Source organism: Rhinolophus ferrumequinum, chromosome 13 (assembly GCF_004115265.2).
Source record: "Rhinolophus ferrumequinum isolate MPI-CBG mRhiFer1 chromosome 13, mRhiFer1_v1.p, whole genome shotgun sequence".
Lineage (NCBI taxonomy): Eukaryota > Metazoa > Chordata > Mammalia > Chiroptera > Rhinolophidae > Rhinolophus > Rhinolophus ferrumequinum.
The window spans coordinates 39820876-39843825 of NC_046296.1; the positions used below are offsets into that span (position 1 = coordinate 39820876).

Genomic DNA, 22950 nt, shown 5'->3' on the forward strand with positions numbered 1-22950 from the left:
GAATAACATGGTTGCTTATGCAGTCAGTCAACATCATTTACTTGATTATCAACTTTGTAGATAGACTTCTTTATAATGTAAGAAGATATAGAAGAGGGAAAATATTTCTTATATTTGTATAGTTTAATAAAGGACTTTATAATTTGTTGTGTGATAAACCATCAAAAACACTTGCTGTATATTCAAGCATATAATTTAAAAACTGAATTGTCACCCAAAATGTAGGAGCTTAAATTTTTTCAAACATGGTCCACACTCATCAGGCTTTTGAAACCGTTGGAAGGGTGTTAACTGCTCTTATGATTGGCAGCCTCATAGGAGGGGAAACCAGTGTTTTGGCTTATGAATGATCCTCATTTTATTCCCCCTATGGCATTTTCTAGCAGCAGAGCTGTTGGAGTGTTAGTATTGCATGGCACATCATTTTGTAGACAAAATAAGTGATCAGTCATTCAGGTGATCCATGTCATGCTGATTTCATCTTCTGTTTCTTCCAGATGGCATCATTGCCAAGAAGAGCAAAAGCAAAGGTCCAGACAGCAGTCTCCAAAGATGAATTTTCTTTCTTCTCTGAGTTGTAAGCATATTGGAGTTTTTAAAAAAATTTTAGTGGGGGTGGGAGAATGATGTCTATTTTAAGGAATTAGAAGCGTTCTTTAACTAACTTCTAAAGTCATTTGGGTTGAAGAAGGCTGTCTTTTTCAATCCTTTATGAAGACATTTTTATTGAATTCATGCTGTGTCCCAGGTTCTATTTAGGTATTGGTGATAAACTTGAAAAAGGAGAGAAGAGAAAGTAACCACCTAAAAATATAACATAATATTTACACTAGAATGGAAGCTCCATGACAGCAGGGAATTTTTTATACTGCTTTAGAGCAAGGTTTCTCAACCTTGACACTATTAACCACGTGATTCTTTGCTGTGGGGGGACTGTCCTTTGCATTGCAGGATGTTTAGCAACATCTGTGGTCTCTACCCACTAGATGTCAGTAGTATCCCCCACCCTCGTTTTTACAAAAATTTCTCCAGACATTGCCAGATATTCCCTTTGGGGGCAAAATTGTCCTCAGTTGAGAACTTCTGCTTTAGAGCACCATAGTAGAAAAAAAATTTTAGTGGGGGTGGGAGAATGATGTCTATTTTAAGGAATTAGAAGCATTCTTTCACTAACTTCTAAAGTCATTTGGGTTGAAGAAGGCCGTCTTTTTCAATCCTTTATGAAGACATTTTTGTTGAACTCATGCTGTGTCCCAGGTTCTATTTAGGTATTGGTGATAAACTTGAAAAAGGAGAGAAGAGAAAGTAACCAGTAGGTACTTAGAGTGCCCTGAAGATATTTGTTAAATAAATGACTGGTTAATGTTAGGCAGTAGTAATACTGTAAAGAAACATAAAGTAGGGCAAGGGACAGAGAGCGTAGTGAGTGATTGTAGTGTGGGGACATTTTGGATACAGTAGCCAGGAAAGTTCTTTTGGAGGATGTGGCAAGAGATGTAAATGAGATTTGGGAGTGCAGCTTGCAAAGATCTGAGGAATGGGTGTCCCAAATTGAGGAAACAGCACGTGCAAAGACCCTGAAGAAGGAATGAGCCTGGAGTTTTCAGGGAACAGCAAGACCAGGGGGGCCAGACCAGAGTCATCAAGGCAGAGAAGAACTGAAAGAGAGATTGGAATGGGTGGGATCTAAGACTGTGACAAGATGTTCAGATTTATTTTAAGTGGGTTGGGAAACCACGGGAAGTTTTGGGCAGGGATGTGACATGATCCAGTTTACTTTTGTAAAAGATCATTCTGTTTTCTTGATGGGGAACACACTATAGGAAGCAAGAATGGAAATGGGGGGTCACAGTTAAGGAGATTATTATAGAAGCCTACAGTCCTAGAAGTGAAAGTGGTGAGAAGTGGTCTAATTTGGGGTATATTTTGAAGATAGAGTAGACAGGCTGTGCTGATGCATTAGATTTGGGTGTGAAGGAAAGACAGGAATTTGGGGAAGACTGGAAGAGGATCAGGTGTGAGGATGGTGAAATCAGGAGTTCTGTTTTGGACTTGGTAAGTTTGAGATGATTGCTAGACTCCAGTGAAAGTGGACATAAAAATCTTGAACTCAGGTCAAGTTGGAGATACGAGATTGAGATTCTCTGTTCAGCTGTAGGATAAGGTCATCTAGCAAGAGTGTAGAGAGCAGAGAAGAGAGCTGAAGACTAAGTCTTAGATCCCGACCCTGAAAGTTTGGGGAGGGGAGGGTGGGAAGGCAAAGGGTCTAAAGAGAATCTGCCAGGAAAGAGGGAGGAAAACCAGAGAAGTGGTGTTCCAGGAAGGTGTGAAAGCCATGCTCTAAGGAGTGAGTGCCAGATGCTGCTGAGACGTAAGTACGGTTAGGAAGGGGAGTTGACTGGCGGTCTTAGAACTGCCTCATGTGTGATAAAATAATACCTGTACTAAGGATTTCTTCATTATAACTGAAAGCACTTTTGTGCCTATCATGTCATCTTTGTAATATTCCTCTGTGAAATAGGGTTAGTATTCCCGCTCGACAGATGAGACTGAGGTGGAAGGAAGTCATTCTGCTCAGTTTGGTGATAGCATGAGGAGTGGAACGCTGGTTTTCTAATTCTCATTCCTTTCAATGCCACAGCTATTGTGTTATGTTAGTTTAATGATTGTTGGGGTTTGGGGTTTTTTTTTTTTTTGGCCTACTCTTAGGCTTTAGTTAGCATCCACCTCTGAGAGACTATCAGTGGCTTGACCTTTCATAACTACCGTGTCTCCCCGAAAATAACACCCAGCCGGACAGTCAGCTCTAATGTGTCTTTTGGAGCAAAAATTAATATAAGACCTGGTATTACATTGTATTATACCTGGTATTATATTTATTATATTATTATATTATACGTGGTCTTATATAAGACCCGGTCTTATATTATAGTAAAATAAGACCGGGTCTTGTATTAATGTTTGCTCCAAAAGACACATTAGAGCTGATTGCCCAGCTAGGTCTTATTTTCAGGGAAACACAGTGTGCTCTCCTAGAGCATAATTTAGCTAGACAGTCATCCAATCTGGTTTTTGCCTCTAGGCAGAGTTTAAACCACACAGAAAGCCAGACATTTCTATTCACTACTCTCAGTGAAGGAAGTAGTTCTTTCCACCAATTGACCTTTTATGTGAGGGGTCGAAATAAAATTAACTGGTTTGACAGGAGCATGATGTTTCTTTAGCAGAGTTCACATGGCTGCTTTTTTTCTGCTGTTGCTGTGAACTTGGTTCTTGGGTTGTTAGAAAAGTACTGTAGCTATACCTGGTCCAGTCAAATCAGGAAACAAATCCATTCTGTGAAAGGGGGAAAAAAAGGTCATTAAAACAGTTGCAAGGGTCTTGGTGTAATCAAGGGTGTTTCCTAGAGCTATTTCCCACTCCTTACATTGGTTTGAATAACTTATTACAATTTAAATGAATTGGATTAGCACTTAGGAAGTTATTTAAGTGCTTTTCACTGTTAAAATAGAAAACCTTAAAATGACTATGGTTGACATGGTCCAAACAATTGCTTAAATGATTTGCTATGTCTTGAGTGTATGAGAGAGAGTGTGTGTGTGTGTGTGTGTGTGTGTGTGTGTGTGTGTTTGTGTGTTTGTATGTTAGGTAAGGAGAATGGAGAGATCTGTGATTTACAACGTATTGGGTTATTTTCACATTGGTCCCTGATTAACTCTTCTGTTTCCATTTTTAGCAGTATCTGTTCATAGCCTGTGCTCACATTACTTCATTTTACATTAAGCATCTCCTACTTTATCCTTTTTTCAAGGAGCATATGTCTCTTTTTTGCCTTTAACGTTTGGGTTCATTTTTCCTAGAAATTTTTCTGTTAATTTTACTCCTAGATCATCGGCCTCTGAAGAAGATGACAGGGAAGATAGTGCTTGGGAACCCCAGAAGAAAGTCCCGAGAAGTCTTAAACGGCCTGTCCCCAAGGAATCCAAACCGAGGAAGGCACCGCGGGTGAAGAAGAACAAGCCACAGATGAGTGATGGCTTGGGAGGCATGACTGTTAAGGAAGAGCTGGTAGGTGTTTTAGTCAGATTCGGGGACACTATATGCCTGCCTGATTGGGGATGTTACTTCTTCCTTATTCATAGTAGCACAACACAGGTAAATGTCAATGACTGCAGGGCATTGGTTTCCTCTGCCATCGGTTTTAATAGTATTTACCATCCGATCCACTGTGTTGGAGGGGAAGGAATACATGTCAACTAGTGCATATATGTGTATCTTGCCATAAGCACACTGTAGCTACACCAACGTGGGTTAAAAAAACAATATATTATAGGGTATTTTGCATTACAAAAAGAATTACGCATTTCCAAAATCATTCACTATAGTACCTTTAAAAGAACAGCTTCCCTAGTATGTTTAAAATAATACTATTTTAATACATAGTGGATACCTGACTTAAGTCCAGGAACGCATTTATTGTGTATATAGCAGGTGACATTGTTATACCTTGCTGTGCCAGTCTTTTCTCCTATTATCCAATTCCTGTGTTCCTTCATCTTTACGTGCAAGCTTTTCACTGAACACACTTTTAGTGGGTGGCTGGGCTTTACCTATAGCTGAGAAAGTATTGACTTCCATCATCTTGTTGGCAAAATTTAGAGGTTTTTCATTAAGCATGGCATAGCTGTCTTAATAGAAGATTGAGTTCCTAAATCAGAAAATATCTCTTATTTAGTGGCACTAGTGAGTCTTCGGGTAGAGTTCTGCGGTTCTTTGAGAGTTCAAAAACCCTTTGAGAATTTGATAGAAGTTATGAACCCTCTCTTCAGTAAAATGAGTACAATGTACATATGTCTATCCTCTAATTTTTTAAGCCTAGTTCAAGGGAATACAGCTAAACAACATTTGTCATGGTGGTTTTTTGATCCTGTCAGTGATGTTTGTTTGGTATATGTATATTTTTTAAAGGGAAAAGAATTCAAATAGAAAGTCTCGCCTAAGAGACATTCTTGGGATAGTGGGCGTGGGGTTAGAATTTCTTTCAAAACGGCCAGAATTCATACATTGTTTAGCTCAGTGAAAGTACATGGATCATATTACAATATTTCATTAGGTTTGACATTTTACTTTGTTGTAATCACCACTGAACAAAGTAATTGAAAACCCTGTTTTGAGTAGAGCTAGAATTAGTAGCCTTCTAATAATTTTGAAATCTGTTTTTAGCAAACACCACAGAGAAAATTCATTATTATTCTGTCTCTTTCCCTGCATGTTGCTGGCATTTACGAACCCACTGGCCACTTTTCAGTCATTGAAGACTTGAGCTCCTGCTTCCGGCCTTGCTCTCGGCCATGTTCTGTCGTCATTCTTAGTGTTTTCTCCACCACTTGGGCGAGCCATCTATTACCCTGTGTTCTCGGTTCTTTGACCTCCTCGTCTGCAGTGACCTCTTCTTCTCTACTTTCACCGCTCATCTCATGCTCTCAACCTGAATCTTGTCATCACGGAAAACTGTACTACTGCTGACATTTCTTTTTCATCTTCTATTCTTCCCGCTCACTTGTTCAAGGACCCTCACTGCCACAATTTTGCAACCTTGTCATAACTTCTCATCAGTTCTCACCCGTAGGTGCACTAGAATCACCTGAGGAACTTAAAAAATGCCAGTTCCTTGGCCTTTTTTCCATATTAGTTAAATCTAGAAAGAATTCTGGGGTTAGCCTAGATATCAGTGGTTTTATTTCCTTAAAGCTCCTCAGGTGTTTTTTACAGCCAGGGTTGAAAACCACTACCTAAGCCTTTGATTCCAGCACTCTACCACTGTCAGTCAGCCCTTTTCTTTTCCTACCTTATTTAGCCTTGATTCCATCATTTATCATTTAAATCGCTTTTCTTTAAGTAGGTTCACCATATTTGCCTTTCTTTCCTTCAGTGATATATGGCTGATCAAACCCTGATCCTGGGTTGAGCCATAGTCTGCCTGCACTGAGCAGCTGGCTATGGCTGGAAAGTCTTACCAATGACCTAATTTCTTTTCATTTAGATTCATAATCTCAGACCTCAAAATTGTATCAAAAATACCTGGTAGACTCATTATTTTTTTCTAGCACTTTTGTTTTTCCACTTTTTTCTCTTTTCTTCCTAAATTCTTTTCTGTTCTCTCACTCTCAGCTGATGACATTGCTTTTTGTGTTCTTGAGAATATATGAAATTTCTTACCTTCCTCACGACCAAGCTAGCTATTTTGCATCCATCTTTTGTCCTACGTTATAATGGAGGAAATATCATTCCTCCTATCAAGGATTACTCCCACCTCTTGGGCTTGAGATCCCATCCCCTCTTGCTTTCTCAAGGTCTCTACTCCCTCAGTTATCCCTTTCCTTTTCTCTTGTCAGCTTTTCTTCCATTGGCTTAATCACTACAGAGTATAAAAATGCTCTTTTATATCTAATTTTTAAGAAATCTCCCCTTGATTCCATACCCATCTCCAATTACTTGTCAATCTCACACAACACAACCCAAGGTAAGGGTAAGGCCGAGGCCTGCTCACTGATGCAACTGGTAAAGATACAATGAGCCATTTTTTGATTTAGTAAGTAGTTTCCTATTTACAGAGAGAGCAGAAAGAAAAATGGTAAATTCTTGGATTCTTGGGGTTAGTCATAGGCTACATAACCATTTGGACTGTTAAAAGTGATTTTGAAAACCCATGACGGTAAAAGAAAATGAACTTTGATTAGTTTGTCAAAGATTCAGGTTAAACTGGAGGGAAAATATTGTCATAGAGGCTTATTAAACTTACTAAACACTGAAGGAGGTTATCGAATCTTAGAAGCTTCAAAAACTGGAGAAATATTTCCATATGTTTTTGATACTTTAGATCCGTGTTTCTTAAAATTTTTGGTCTTTGGACCCCTTTATACTCTTAAAATTTATTGAGGACCCCAAGGAACTTTTACATTTGTGGGTTATATCTATCAGTATTTATTGCATTAGAAATTAATGAGAAATCTTTAAACTATTGAATAATTAACAGATAATAAACTTTTTTTGCATGTTAATGCAAATAACACTTTAATGAAAAATAAGTATATATTTTTCAACAAAAAATTAGTGAGAAGAATGACATTATTTTACATTTTTGCAAATGTCTTTAATGTCTGACAAGATAACTGAACTATACAAAGAAAACCCTGCCTCCACACAGACATTTCCCTGGTATTTGAAAAATGGAGTATCGCTATTTGAAAATAGCCTTTTTAAATAATTGTGGATATTCTTATTTGATACTATACTATGCTCAGTAAGTGGTAGTTTCTTAAAGGTTATTTCCATTGTGGAATCTGGAACCACATTAATAAACTTTTTATACTCTGTTACATTAAAATCCATTGGTCTAATTATAATTTGAATGGATCTTTTACCATGCATGATTTTGTAACGTTACGTATTGATCATTTGGAAAAGACTGGTTCACTGATTTATGCCTATCTTCTAAACATTGTACCTTTCATCATATAATGTCAAAAAGTAACATTTGTCAACGTTACAACCTATCTCATCACAATGTTGGGAAGCCTCAAGCTCACAGAAACAGATACAAATTTTCTAATTTTCACTTTAGAGCCTTAATTTTATTATTGGTCCAAATGTCAGGTATTTCCATGAAGTGACAGTCTCACTTAGTTCATTTATGAAAAAAATGTCTGCCAGCTACCCAAGTCTGAATAACCATAATTTGTCGTTCTTGCAAGTAAAAATGGTGTTTTGTAGAAAAAGAAGGTAGGTCGGCTCACAGCTCAAAACGGTTGCACGAGTGCTTTTCCTCAAGACACTGCACATTAGTAAGCACTGGTATACAGCAGAAGTACTTCACGTGTATTAATCATTTTAGCACAGAGTATTAAAAAGGTGTGTTTTCAAGGGTCAAAATTTTTTAAATTAGTAAGTTTTATTGCTTTGTTCTTAGGTGAAACTGACATTGTTTTATTGCAAGTGTGTGGTGAAGGGAACAGTGATTGCTAGTACAGCTTGGTGCCACTGCCATGATTTTTGCTACCATTGCTCTTGCACCATCAGTGCAAATGTCAACATTTGTGAAAAAGCCAAATCATGTCTTGGCATTATTATGAATATAGCTTTCATCTTCCAGACCCCTGAAAGGGTCTCAGGGTCCCCCACTGGTCTGTGAGCAACACTGAGAAACAGTAGGAAAATCTTCCCTGATTAATCCAGAGAAGATATCTTTAAGAGTCTAATTTATGATTATTGACTTTTCTCTTATTCCTCTTACTTTAAAGCTTCCCCTTTAGTCATTTTACTTTATCTTAATTATTTTCATCCACTTCTTTTCCCTCTCCTGGAAGGTGGTCTAGGTGTGGTAGTGGCGTTAATGCTGGTGGTATTAACACATGTTTGTTTACCATTAGCCAGACAACATGCCCAACATTGCACTTGTGTGCCCTTACTTAATCTTCACAACAACCCGTTGAGGCAAGTGTGCTCTTCTTATCGTGAGTTTATTGATGAGAAAGCCAAAGTAGGAGACATTAAGTGACCTGTACATGGTCCGTAGATAGTGAGTATGGAGTTGGGTTTCTAAGTCAGGAATATGATTTTGTCAGCATTTCAGGAACTGATATATCTCTCATGGGTGTTTTTACATCAGCCATGGGCATAAGAGTGATGTATAAAACCAGTGCTGGTTTAATAATAGTTTAATCTAATTATCACAAGGACTTGAAATTCTTATGACCAACAGCGTCTCTTTGGAGGCTGAAGTAAGTAGGGAATTAAATAGTAACCAGAAATTTACTTGATAAACATGGACTCAGAATAGGAGACTTAGATAAATCCATTCATTTGTGTTTACTGAATGCCTACTGCGTCTAGGCACTGTGCTTGTCGTAGTGACAAATGAATGTTTTAGTTGCATGAATCTAAGGTAGCCCAATACAGCCATCTCCCAGGAGAGCCGTCTTACCATTGGGACCAGAATACCCAGAATCCGTTCAGCTTTCCTCTTCTTTGTACATTACTTAGAAGAATGCTGATCATATTTGCTTTTTACTGTTTTCCTTTTCCTGCTCCTCTGTGGATGACAACCCTTTGTAGGATTGACACATTCTTTCTTTAGCTATGTCAGTTCACTTGATCAGGTTATTATCAACTCATAATGGACCTGGGAGTCATTCTATTTTTATATTTCAGTTCTTATCTATTATATTTCAGCTAAAAGTGTAATACTCAGAGAGTTGTTTAATGTACATCATTTCCAGGTTCAGGTGGTGGTGGGTGGGTATCAGGGTGGCGTGTGCTCTTTATTGTAGTAGTTCCCAGAAATTTCTGTAGTCAGTAATTCTGGAAAAAATATTTGATAGGAGAGGAAAATGAATTTTGACTAAAATTTAGTTTGGGAGTTGTTCTTTTGTTCGAGTTTGTGCTATCTGCATCACTTAGGTAAATGAAAACAGGCTAGCTTATGAAATTATAAACTCCATGTGGACAGGGGATGTGTCTTATTTTGGCACCAGTCCAGTGCCAATATGAGTGCCAGGTCTCTCATTCCTTCACACCTGAGCTCTCACTTGGAAGTGGGTGTGGGGGTGGGGTGGGGTGGGGTGGTACAGTGAGTAGCCTCTGGACACGGGTGGCCTGCTTTGCAAACTCCTCCTAAAGAGAAATTCCTGACACTATCATTCTGTCATACTCTCTTCTGTATAAATTGTTGGCACATGGAGCCCATTCAGTTTTATTAGTGTGTGTTAGTCTTTTTGCCCTAAATGATTAATTTTTGATTGCAAGTTTTGAATCTTGGTTTTTCTGGCATGTGTTGACCTATCATTTGGTCATTTAAAAAAATTAAACTTTTTATTTCTAGATAATTACAGATTCACATGCAGTTATAGAAGAACATACAGAGCGATATCATGTGCCCTTTATCCAGTTTCCCCCAATGGTAACATCTTGTGAAACTATAGTAAAACACCACGAGGAGATTGACCTTGATAAAATCCACTGATCTTATTTAGATCCCCCTACCTTTATTTGTATTCATTTACGTGTGTGTATGTGTATATTCAATGCAGTTTTATCACGTGTAGGTCTGTGTATCTACCACAGGGACCTAGTGTTGCCCTTTTACAGCCACACCCACATCCTTCCTGCTTCCACCCCCTGCATCCCTTCCCCACTCCCAGTCTGTGACTGCTGGCAACCACTAATTTGTTCAAGAATGTTACATAAATATGATTGGATAGTGTGTAACTTTTTGAGATTGGCTGTTTTTCCACACCCAACATAATCTTCTTGAGATTCCTCCAAGTTATTGTGTGAATAATTTGTTCCTTTTTATTGCTGAGTAAAATTCCAGGGTAATTGATTTTTATCTTCTAATTCTCATGTGTTCTCTTTGTGGTTTGATAGGATGATTCTGTGGCTATTGATGATGTTGTTTTGGAAGACAGAAAAAATAAATTAGATACTGTGCAGACTCTGAAAACAGCAAAGAGAAAACAGAAAAATCCAACTCAGTCACCTTCAGCTCAGAGGACCAAAAGGCTCAAAGTGGATGAAGAAACCAACAAAGCCAGCAACTTCAAGAGTGAGAATGACAGTACAGAGATACCATCCACAAGCACCATGTGGGAAGTGGCGTGCAAAAAGGAAGGGGATGAAGAAGACTATACCTGTGATCAATTCCCTTTAAAGAAAATAAAGACTGAAACATGTCCCCAGGGGCAGCCTGTCAGGTTGCTGCCAAATTCCAAGAATACTGTAGAGGATGTTGAAATGAACTGGGATATAGTACAGGTATGTATAGTCACTTTAGTTCAGTTGATTCCTTTCTCTTTGACGAGGATAAGAGTGTCACTGGCTAAGGGAAGGGTTTTCTATTCTCTTTTCAGTTTTGTCAGTGATTTCTGGAGACCACTGGTTCCTTTCCTAGGTGTGCTGTTTTGTATCATAGGTTATTGTCATCAGTTCTTCAGCTAAGAGCTGTGACCTCAGGCAAAGTATGTCTCTCCCATAGAGTTTTAGTGCACATATGCTTGTATAGAAAGATTGCATCAATAGGTCGGGCCCTCAAAGACTCATTGTTAAGTTTTTGCTTTGAACTTGGACTGTTATTTCTCCATAAAAGCAGTGCAAGTGATTAGGTCTTTGGCCATTAGTACATCTACTTAACATGTAGTATAATGATGCAATACTATACTATGAACAAGACCTACCAGTTTCTTAAGGGAAAATTCTGTCCGAATTCCAACTTGAGGTGCCATAATTATATCTTTTACTACAGGGAAATCAATTTCTCCTAGTTTCTTTTGCCGGCTTTGGGGATGGTAGAGAAGACCTAAAGAGTGATTCTTAAGTCGTGATTCTCAACCTTTTGTCTGCCCTAACACTGAGAACATTTCAGACTTTATTATAGCAGTGCCCCTCAAGGGAGATGGGGGAGACTCCTTCCCTGGTGTCTGTCCAGTGGGAATTCTGATGTGGACTCCTTCCCCTGCTGTGAATTGCTGCTCTAGAGCCCAGGACCTCTGCTGGATCCTAATACTATTTCTCAGTCTGACACTGTGTGCTGCCTTTTTCTTTAGAGGATGCTACCTTTTTCTTTAGAGGAACCTTTTCCTTTTTAACCTATGCTACGTTTTCTTTTTATTACTTATTAGTAGAACATTGGCAGTAATTTTTGTTTTTTTTCCCCCCTTCTTTAACCTCCCCCTCCACACACTCTGGTTCAAGCTGCTGCTTCTCCGTCTAGTTGTGTAGGACACAGCTCCCTGGCCCATGCTGGTATTATGAGCCTTGCACTTTCCCCGGCTGAGGCAGTTGGTCGCCTGTCGTTGGTCGGCTGCTCACAGCCCCTCTCGCTGGCTGCCAGCCGCACATGCTGGCCACCGGCCACTACTGGCAGCACAGGGTAGCCCACAGCAGCTCACTGCGACCTCCGGCTGCTCACGGCAGCCCAGTTCCAGGGAAAGCCGTTGTTCACAGTCTTAGCTGTAGAGGGCGCAGCTCACTGGCCTATGTGGGAATCGAACTGGTGACCTCAGCGTTAGTAGCACTGCACTCCAACCACGTGAGCCATGGGCCAACCCGCCAGTAATTTTTAATTATGATTTTTCTGCTCTCTAGCCCCCTAAGAAATAGACTATTGCCTCATATCTTTCTTCTCACTCTTGTTCCTGAGCTGAACAGTCCAAAGTTTCTTGGAGAAACAGGATAATTAGGCTACTCTCTACCGTGTTTCCCCAAAAATAAGACCTAGCCAAATAATCATCTCTAATGCGTCTTTCAGAGCAAAAATTAATATGAGACTCACTCTTATTTTATAAGATCCGGTCTTATATAAAATATAATATATACTATAATATAATACTGGATATAGCATAATATAATACCAGGTCTTATATTTATTTTTGCTCCAGAAGACACATTAGAGCTGATGGTCTGGCTCGGTCTTATTTTCAGAGGAAACACCGTATGTCTTCTTTTTCTTTATTCATTTAGGCCTATAAGGAAATGTTTTAAAAGGGTGATTCATGGACTACCTTCATCAGATTCACCCTGAAGGCTTTCTTAAAATGCAGAATTCTGGTTTCAGTCCAGACTTACAAGGGCCAGTGGACATGTCCCACTTCCCCTTTACTAACACTTTTAAGCTTATGTCTGTATTGACATAGGGTCTGTGTTGACATAGGTCTAACTCTAGTAGTTGACAGTGAGCAGGAGAGAGGGATGAATGAAGTCTCTTAACCTGTGGTAGTAAATTATTTATAGGTAAGTCAAGGGCTACCTGTTCTATGATACTTTGCTTCAGACCCCTATCTCCTTATCTTTGTTACAGAGAGAAATGAAAATGGCCCTGCCTTAGCCATTTTTCTCTTGGTTACAAGTAATAGAAACCTACTGCTAATGAGCTTAAGCAAAGAGTTAATGAGCTTAAGAAAAGAGTTTATTACTGAATACACGGGCTTTTCAAAGAATGCGAAGGACAAAATGTGATCAAGTCTCCCAAAGATCTTAAAGCAAAAATTGGAAAACATTGAGGACTTGAGGAAGATACTCTCTGTTTTCACTTTTTCAGGGGTCTGATGATCACCCATTTCTGCTGCTTCTCTGTCTGAGTTATTTTTTCTCCGCAGACCAGATTCTCTGCTTCTTTACAGAGGGTGGAAGGTGACAGCTCCCCAATTCATTTGTTACTAGTTTTAGCTTGTGAGGAGGGAAAAGTATATGGTCAGAACAGGTGCCCAACTGGCAAAGGGTGAGTGGCACAAGAGCAGAGGCAAGTAAAAGCTTCATTTATAAACCGGGAGCAGCAGTGTCCATTGTTGGATTGTTGGAATGTCAAATGGAAGCAAGTTACCTCATTTTGAGGTTCTGGAACTAGTTTATGGATTTGGCCATATTATTTGGGTAATATGGGTATACTTGTCTTTCAGTTCCAAGTAGTTTTTTCCTCTTCCTCCCATTTATGGGAAGTGAATTTTGACAGTTGAATCAAGCCTGTTCTCAGAATCTGGCATTTGTCTCTTATGAGTTGGGAGAAGTGGTTGCTACAGCTGCTGCCTTCTCTGCGCACTTTGATGACAAGTAGTAAGCTCAGCTCAGGCATGCCTCAAAGACTTCCACTTGTTTTATTGTGATGCTTGCTTTAGGAACGGAACCTGTAATATCTCCAAGGTATGCCTGTACTTTCAAGATGTGTTTAGGGAAATTGCCCAGGAAACTGTAGGTGTTATTTACATATTTGAATTTTTAAAAGTTTTTCCTAGTCTAACCTTGAGCTAACTTTTACAGACAATTCTTGTGTTATGTGTGAATTTCCTTGCCTATGCTTTTTATTCCCTCATTAACAGAAGAAACTTTGTGGGAGAAAAGGAATTTCTTCATAGCACTGCATTCCTGCTCCCAAACATGGCTGAGAACAATAGCAGTTGTGGGGGGAAAGGGAACTGAGAAGAGCGAAATCAGCAGTGCCACATCAGACAGTTGGTTTGGCCTTAAATATTTGATTGAGAACCAGACTCGGTGAAATATCTGTAATATGCATATTATCTGCCACAAAACCAAATGCATATGCAAGGTCTTTGGGGGAAATCCTGAAAAATACCTAGTTAGTAAGGAATGGTCAATGGAAATTAATTGTATAGAAATTATTAGTTCTAATTGAACATGTGGGAAATTTCGTTTTTATTTCCTTCGTTTTGTGCAATAATGCCCATGAACCCTGCCTACCATGACACCTGATCCTCTAACTACTTGCCCTTCAAGGTGTGTTTCTCGACTCTGAAAAGTTCACTGCTTTTTCAGGAACATCGCTGTCTTGTTTGGGGAAGGAAAACTACATTGGCAATACTTGATTTGTTTATAGACTTTACATATAAACATCTACTTTTGTTTATTTACGAATCAAGGAGAGGAGATCACTGAGCCGAAGCAACCTGCTCTTTTTCAGCTCTATCCCCCCAAATTGCAAATGTGTGGCTACCATCAGAAACTAGTTTTTGTTAAAGTACATTATATTTTTAGGCAAATATGTTGTGAATACCATGACCTTTATAAGAATTTGAAGAGGTGGCTAGCTATGAGACCGTTTCTGACAAAATCGAATGCTCCAAAGTGGTGATTGCTGTTATATACTCTCTTTATTTTGAGGGGGGCGGGAGTAAGGGAGTAGAGCAGCCACAAGTAATATAGTAATAAAGTTTCCCAAATTAGGGAGGAAGAGCAAGCAAAACCTCTTTCTTAGCTCTTTTCCCCATTCTTGCAAGAGATAATGCTGGATTACATGGGTGAAGAAGACTGTGGGATGACAAAATTGGGGAAAGAAGTGGGACAGGAAGGAGGTGAGCGTCTCTAAGTTGGCTTTCTCATTGCAATTCTGCATATAAGCACAGCCTCACCCGTCAGGTCAATCTCACCTGTTAGGTTCCAGGAGGAACCTAATTTCTTTTAAGTAAAAGAAATTATATCGGCGTTCTTTGTTACTGAAATTGAGCTGGTAGTACTTGTTATGTTTTTTAAACTGTTTTGAAGTATATATACAGAAACTTGAAGTGTACAGTTTATGAATGTTCAAAAATATCATCATGTAACCAGCTTCCAGATCAAGAAACAGAACATTGCCAGCACTCTGGAATCCACCCCCCCACTTCAAGCCCTTTTCTAATCCACAGTCCTCTTTCCTGTAACCACTATTCTCACTTCCAACAACATAGATTAGTTTTTCCTTTTGCAGTCAGAGTACAAATCACACTATATTTTAACTATCTCCCTGTCTGTCTGTCTTCTGTTAGCTTGTAAGCTCCTTGGGAAGAGGGACATAAGTTTTTTACATTTTGAATATCACTGGCTAGGTATGGTTATTAGTAGATACTGTAAGTTAAAATAAATGTTTAACTAAATTAAAACAGAAGAAATTGGATGATTTGGAGGTCCAAAAGTGGTGACTGCTTATATGTAGTTTAGTTACACTTAATTTCAAGGAGCAAATTTGCATAAGCAGCAGTATATACTCCCTTAACACATAGGATGTTTCTGGATTTGTGAGGACCTAGTACTATCCAGATGTAGGTCTGGACTCTTAGCTATCTTGGGTCTTTTTTAGTTTAATAATAATTCAGTTAATAATAGCTGAGCTAGTTAAGGGTAGTACGAGCCCATGGGTTGCTTTAACAATCGCCCAGTTCCAAAATGATGATCATTTTGGTCATTTTCACCTCTCAGGTCTCTCGGTCAGAATCTGGCCTATTTTTCAAGAACCAGCTGAAATGCTACCCTTGCAACAAGCCTTTCTTGATTACCCCAGGGAGATCTTTCTCTTCTCTGAAAACATTATGCCACTTATTCCCTGGCACATGCTGTTTTATTTGTACTTATTTGCATTAACATTTTATCTTCTTTTCTGGATTGCCAACTCCTTGAGGACAGTGAAGTTTGGAACCAAGCTTGGGAAGAAATTTTAAAACTATGTTACAGTGGTTGGACTTTTACCAGTAGGCAGAAATGAGTCATTGGGATTTATGTTCCAAAGAAAAAAAAGAGAAGAAATAAGGACTTATATCTATGTTTTAGAAATATAGTCAGTAGGTTAGATGAAAGGCATAGAGAACAACCACAAAAAAACAAACAAAAACCACTCTGTAGTTTCGATAAAAGATGGTATTAGTAAAAAGGGAGTTCCAGGGGAAGCAGCAGACATTTTAGAAGTTCAGTTTGTTTCTTTGGTGACAGATTAGATGGGCATGATAGAGAACACACAGTTAGGGTTTCCAAGTGGGAATTCCTTCCTGCCAGTTCTCAGGAATTTTTTTCACTTTGCCCGTTCCTGAATCCCGAGAAAAGTTGGTCAGGAAATCGGGAAAATGGGCTCCTTGAACCCAGTAATAACCACAATGGGAAATAAACATACTACTCACAATGTATCTCTTAGACATTTTTCCTATTTATCGCTATCTAAAGTTACATTGTGTTACAATGTTACATGCCACCAGACATGCACATGCGACACCAGAATCAGATATCACATGACCAGCTAATTTTAGCTCTTGTAAATCGAGCACATTTGATCATGGAGAACAGAAAACAGTTTGTATTTACACAGAGAAATATTTATTTCCACAACCCCGGATTTGACTACAAAATCATCTTCATGTGAGCTAATGAAGGAAATCTAAGGTAGTTTACCTTAATATGACATTGTAATCAAATCCTTGGTTGTGAAAATAAATATTTCTCTGTGTAAATACAAAGTATTTTCTGTTCTCCATGATGAATGGTTTCCACAAAGTGACGACTGATACTACCAACCACATTCGATCAGTTGGTTTGCGGCTGATGACTGATGTATGTGACTGTTCTTGGCTCTCTCAGCTGCTGTGGGTAAGTCAGTCTATTTGAAAACAACTTGCACTGCTAATATTTTATTCCAGTATTACAATAATTTCCAATCTCATATCATAATGTTTTGTGGCACGTTTTAGCTATGAATATTCACTGCACAATATAGGTCTTTCTTAATTTTATCAATTGTTATTTTTAATAAATACATATTTTAATATTTTTTTATAGTTTGCCGTCACAATGAGTAAAGAGTATAAAGAATGTTGGGAATATTTTAGAAAAGATAAAGATAAAGAATCAGCTCGTTGCCAGATATGCTCCAAAACTTTGCAGTGCAAAGCATCATCAACCAGCGGTCTACATAGGCACCTAGAATACATCCATGGAATGAAAAGGAAAAAAAAGTCTGAATTGAATAATGATGAGCCAATGCCTTCATCTTCTAAGAGACGAACGACAATTTTACATTATGTCAAGGGACTGGATTTAGAAGAAACCGTAAGCAAATTAGCAGCCTTGGATGGGATATCAATCAACACCATCACAAAAAGTGAGTTTATTAGGGAAAGTTTTACAAGCAAAGGAATGCAGTTGCCAGGAAGTCCATCTTCAGTTATGACACTAATACATAATTATTACAGTAAAGTGAAACAACTGTACATCCAGAAATTGGATGTATTCAAATGTGATAATAAAAAACTGAGTATTTCAGTAAACGAGTGGACCAGTTGCAAGAATCGCAGATACATGAATGTTCACGTATACTGCAATGAGACCTCTATGAACCTTGGTTTAATAAGAATACATGGGAACTGTCCTGCGGAAAAAGTGTTATCCTTGCTTCAGGAAAGATTAGAAAACTTTCAGTTAAAACTTGAAAGTGATGCGGTTGCAATTACAAGTGATGGTGCAGCTGTTATGGAAAAATTTGGAAAATTATCACCAACTATTCAACAGTTCTGCTACAACTATGCACTACATCTAGCTGTAACAAAAGTATTTTATGTTAAAAAGTTGAAAGGTGAACCATCAGTGACTTGTAGCAGTGATAGTGAATTCAATACAGATTCTGAATACGAGCAAGACGGTAACAGTGATTCTGAGTTAATTGATGTGGCCCGAGCTGATCAGTATGATTTGCGAGATGATCTATCTTCGGCAATTAGCAGTGTACGAAGAATTGTGAAAATATTTAGATATTCTCCAGTAAAAAATGCTCTTTTGCAGCAGGAAATAGCCAGGAGTGAAAAGAGGGAATTAGAAGTCATTTTGGACTGTAAAACACGCTGGAACACCCTGGAGAGAATGATAGAGAGATTTTTAAAGATCGTAAATCCAATTAAGACTGTTTTACGAGAGCTGAAACTCGATCACTTATGGAAAGAAGAGTATTATGAAATATTGAGAGGTATGTTGAATTGCTTACAACCTGTAAGATTAGCAGTTGAAGCCTTAAGCAATAGAGAAGCTAATATTCTCACAAGTGAAGGAATTTTTAAGTTCCTGTTCAGTAATTTAGAAAAACAGAACTCTTCAATGAGCCAAATGCTTTTAAAGGAAATAAAATTTGAATTGGTTAAACGTAGAAATAGAGATCTCGTGTCTCTCACAAAGTACTTGAGCAATGTTAGTTGTCTATGTGAGAGGGAAGAGGATGAATTTTTTGCCTTGTCAAGTAAGAATGAAATTGCACGATTGGCGAAGTCATTAATGGGAAGACTTTTTAAAGGAACATTTACAGCAGAAGTTCCAAGAGAAGAAATAAAGGATGTCCATACAGAGAGTTCTGACATTAAATCAGAATCTGATCTGAAGTGTGAATTGACTAAAGCAATATCAATTTCAACATCAAAATCTAGCCCTATGCATGCAGACAAAATATTTGCTTCTCTAAGGAAGGAAATGAGCTTATATGAAGCAACGCATTCTCTCACTCCCAACTTGAAAATGCTTTTAGACGCACTCATAACAATTCGACCAACATCTACAGACAATGAAAGAAATTTTTCCACATCAAGTATATTTGTTACAAACCAAAGATCACGATTGTCTGATCGGGCAATTAATGCTCTATGTTTCTTAAAGTTTCATTTTAAAAATGACAAATAAAAACTATTTGAAGTATTTTTTAAATTTTCAAATGAATAATATTTGCATTTGTTTTCTATTAACGTTTAATAAATAAAATATTTAAATGAGATTGAGAATGTTACTACATTGTGTTATGTATGTAAAAACTCACTGTATACTATAAAGTTTGGTTAAATAAAGTTTGTATTAATTACATTGTTTATATTTTGAGAAAACCTGAAATATAACAGAAACCTAGCTAAAATGATACCGTAGTGACCTGTTTAGCACTCAGGGCAAGGGATGTACTAGTCATGAAATTCCGGTCGACTTCCATTTAGGAAATTTTATTTACTCACGTTTTGCGTCAACCTTTTACATATAAGAATGTCTCAAAACCTCTGAAAGACTGCGTCGGGGCCACGAACCCCAGTTGTCCCACCTTCTTTATGGCTTTTCTGTTTATTAACGTTTACTGTTAACAGCCATTGTTACAGATGATCAACGAAAATTAAATAAAAAAGATGATTTAGGGAATTCTCGAGAATTCTCGGGAAATATGACTTCCCATTCTTGATTCCCGAAGGTTCCAAAATGTCGGGAATTTGGAAATTCTACTCACATTGATATTGAGGACGTCAATTAAAGTGCTTTTGGTTACAATAAGAAAACCCAAATCAAACGAGCTTAAACAGAAAAAGAGATTTATTGACCTATGTAACAGGAAAGTTTAGTCATTATACTAAAATGGTTCCTCCATGATTGTCAGCACTACCATCCTCAGCTTCAAGATTCTACATGTATACACCCTGTTTCTCCAGAGGAAGAAATTGTACTTTTGTCCAGAATTCCAGCACAGATCTTGAGATTCTTGATGACAGGACTAATTTCTGGCCACACTGACAGTTGAGGTCAAGTGCTCTCAAGCCATATAGCCGCTTCACGTGAGGCGGTATTGTTGGAGGAGATAAGCACAACATCCCTGAAAGTTTCTGTGGTAGAAGGTGATGATGTTGACTGGAACAGGAAGTAGGAAAAGGTACAAGTTTGAGGGAGACAATACTAAGGAGTTTGATTTTCTTGGGGTCGGAAGATATCGGGCAAGAGGAGCATTTCTGAATAAGGGAGCATCCTCATGAAAGTCTCTAAAGAAGAAAGCACCGGGCTTGTTCTAGGAATTGAGAAAAGGCTATTGGGGCAGGCTTCTAATGAGGGTAAGACTGGCTAAGATGAAGTTGGAGAGGGAGGTCATTTTTGGGGGGGGTCATGAAAAGGAGTTAGAATGCTGAATGCAATGCGAAATCATTGAAAGGTTTGGACCAGTCAAGTGACATGATCCAGGATACATTTTGGAGATCACTTTTGTTGCTTTATACCGTGTTTCCCTGAAAATAAGACCTAGCTGGACAATCAGCTCTAATGCCTCTTTTGGACCAAAAATTTAAACTCAGTCTTATTTTACTATAAGACCGGTTCTAATATGTAATATAATTAATGTAAGACCGGGTCTTAATTTTTGCTCCAAAAGATGCATTAGAGCTCATTGTCCGGCTAGGTCTTATTTTCGGGAAAACACGGTAGAGATCGGAATAGATGGGATTGGAGTGGATGCAAGAACAGTTAAAGGCTATTGTAGTAACAGGCTTGAACTAGACTGAGGGATGGGGAAAGAGAAATGAAGGGCAGTAATAGAGTAAATATTTTGCAATTAAGAGTAGACTGGTTCTTATGATGGAGTGGATTTAAGAGTTGAAAGAGATGAAAGAGTTAAAGACTCTTAGTTTTCTGGCTTGAACTGCTGTTTGAATGGACATAATAAGGGTTAAACTGGAGGCGGAATAAATTTGAGAGGAAAATCACTTGGCAAATGAAAGATTTGAGATGCCCATTAGGATTCAGGCCAGTCGGTCAAGTAGTTGGCCAAATGATTCTGGAACTCGGGTGGAAGAGAGCCAGGGCTGGAGATGTGGAGTTGGCATCCTCACTAGAAAGTTGATACAGATCATCAGAGTGGGTGATAAGATGAAGGCCTCAGGATTTAAGATGCGCAGAGGAATGAGAGGATCCTCAGTCGTCTCTGAAGGTTAGCCATTTATTTCACCTGTAGTTTTGAAATTCAGTCTGTTTTATATAGTGACGTGGTTTTGGTAACCAGTTGATTATAATAATTCTTTAGTAATTTTCGTAGGTTTTCTTTTCTTCCATTTTTGGCAGACCTTGCATATCAAGATGGAAATAATAATAAAACGTATGCCTTCTGTGCTTTACTGTGAAAAATCTGCTTCAGTTTTGTGAACAGTTATTGAAACTGTATTTCATCCTTTCTCTACTCCAGGCTGACTTCTCTTACTTTTCCGCTTACATGTACGTACCTTTTGCTGAAACCTGTAGACTTGTGTTTTTTAAGAATTATTTTGAATATGTAGTACTACATGTATATGATAGAAAATTTAACAGATACAGAAGGATCTTTTTATCCTAATTCTCACCAAACCAATTACCTTTCCCAGAAGTAAGCCATGTTCCCAGTTCTTGTGAATCATTTAGTATCAGTTCATATAAGAGTAATTGCATGGTATTCTACTCTGTGGGCATATCATAATTTATTTACCAATTCCCCATTGCAGACTTAAATTTTTGCAGACTTTTACTGTGCTGGAAACAGTTCTTCCAAAAAAAATCACTAGAAATAATATCCTTTCCCAGAGGAATAAATATATCAGGATAGATTCCTAGGAGTGGAATTGCTGGGTCACAGAGTTTATGTACTGTAAATATTGATAGATGTTGTCAAATTGCTCTTCCTGCAGAGGTTATACCATTGTACTTTCTCACTAGCTGTTACGGAAAGTGTCTTTTCCCATTACTCATGCCAACACAGTGAGTTACCAACTCCTTGATATTTGCGTCCAATCTGAGACATAAAAAGTGAGTATCTCATTGAGATATGAATGATACCGTACAGAGTGGTTTCAACTGGATTTTACTGAATTAGTGAAATGACTATTTTATGATTGTCAATTTGTATGTGTATTTTATGTAGGTTATTTTTAACCACAGCAACTAGTTTTTAAGTGGAGAAAATTTGATGCTGTATTTTAAACTATGCATTATAGATATTTCATTTTCAAGATTTAAATCACTAAATGTATTTAATTTACAGGTTTTATCTGAGAGAACTAATATTGAACCTTGGGTTTGTGCCAACATCATTCGTCTCTTTAATGATGATAACACAATTCCCTTCATTATACGTTATCGAAAAGAACTCATTAATAACCTTGATGCTGATTCCTTGAGAGAAGTTCAACAAACCCTGGAGGAGCTACGGTAAGAACTCTGGAATGGGATGAGCCTAGTGTAAGGAGAAAGCGGGTATGTGAGCCAATGAGGAGCAGTAGTGAGGAAATGAATGACAATATATTTCTGCAGTTTCAATGTTGTGTTATTTTTGAATTGTTATCTGGATTTGGTCCCATTCTGACAGAGGAAGTCAGCTCTATTTCGCTTATTTAGAAGTGTGCAGAGCCCCTCTGCTGGTGTGTTTATGCATAGATTGGACATGCATCAGTGAAAAAGTGGTTTACAGAGAAAGTGTGTGCCTACGAGTTTGACTGTCATCTTGTCATAGAAATAATTGTATAATGGCAAAATTAGGATTGCCAGCAGGAAACTCAGAAAAATAACATTTTAGTCTAAATCTTCAACAACTTGTATAAAACTGTAAAGTCCCTGAATGGAGAGTTCTTTAACAGCATAGAGTTTGGCAGGAAATATGTATAATTCTTTTTTCTGTTCTTTTAAAAGGGTTGTTAATTTTATATAGTGGATTGTAAGTTTTGTGTGGTAATAGAATGGGAAGTACTCTTTTAAAAAATTACGCCTCTGGACTTACTGTAATAACTCAGAAAGACACATAGAAACTATAAAGACTGTAGGTATATTACTCAGTGAAGTTTATAAAAACACTGTACATTCATGCATTCATTGCATGGCTCCTACATGCCAGGTACCATGCTGTGTATT

At 38.1% G+C, this 22950-nt stretch overlaps 1 protein-coding gene across 3 annotated transcripts in view; it reads left to right on the forward strand.

Moving 5' to 3' along the window:
* Window positions 1-22950, forward strand: part of SRBD1 (S1 RNA binding domain 1) — a 181313-nt gene that overhangs the window by 1847 nt on the left and 156516 nt on the right. For 2 of the 3 annotated variants that reach the window (XM_033125419.1, XM_033125420.1), the window contains exons 2-5: window positions 498-577; window positions 3888-4068; window positions 10426-10812; window positions 22088-22254. In XM_033125419.1, coding sequence (XP_032981310.1) covers window positions 498-577; window positions 3888-4068; window positions 10426-10812; window positions 22088-22254 — 815 coding nt within the window. Of the gene's footprint in view, window positions 1-497; window positions 578-3887; window positions 4069-10425; window positions 10813-17082; window positions 18971-22087; window positions 22255-22950 lie in introns of those variants that run through there. The other variant, XM_033125421.1, reaches the window with a different exon arrangement.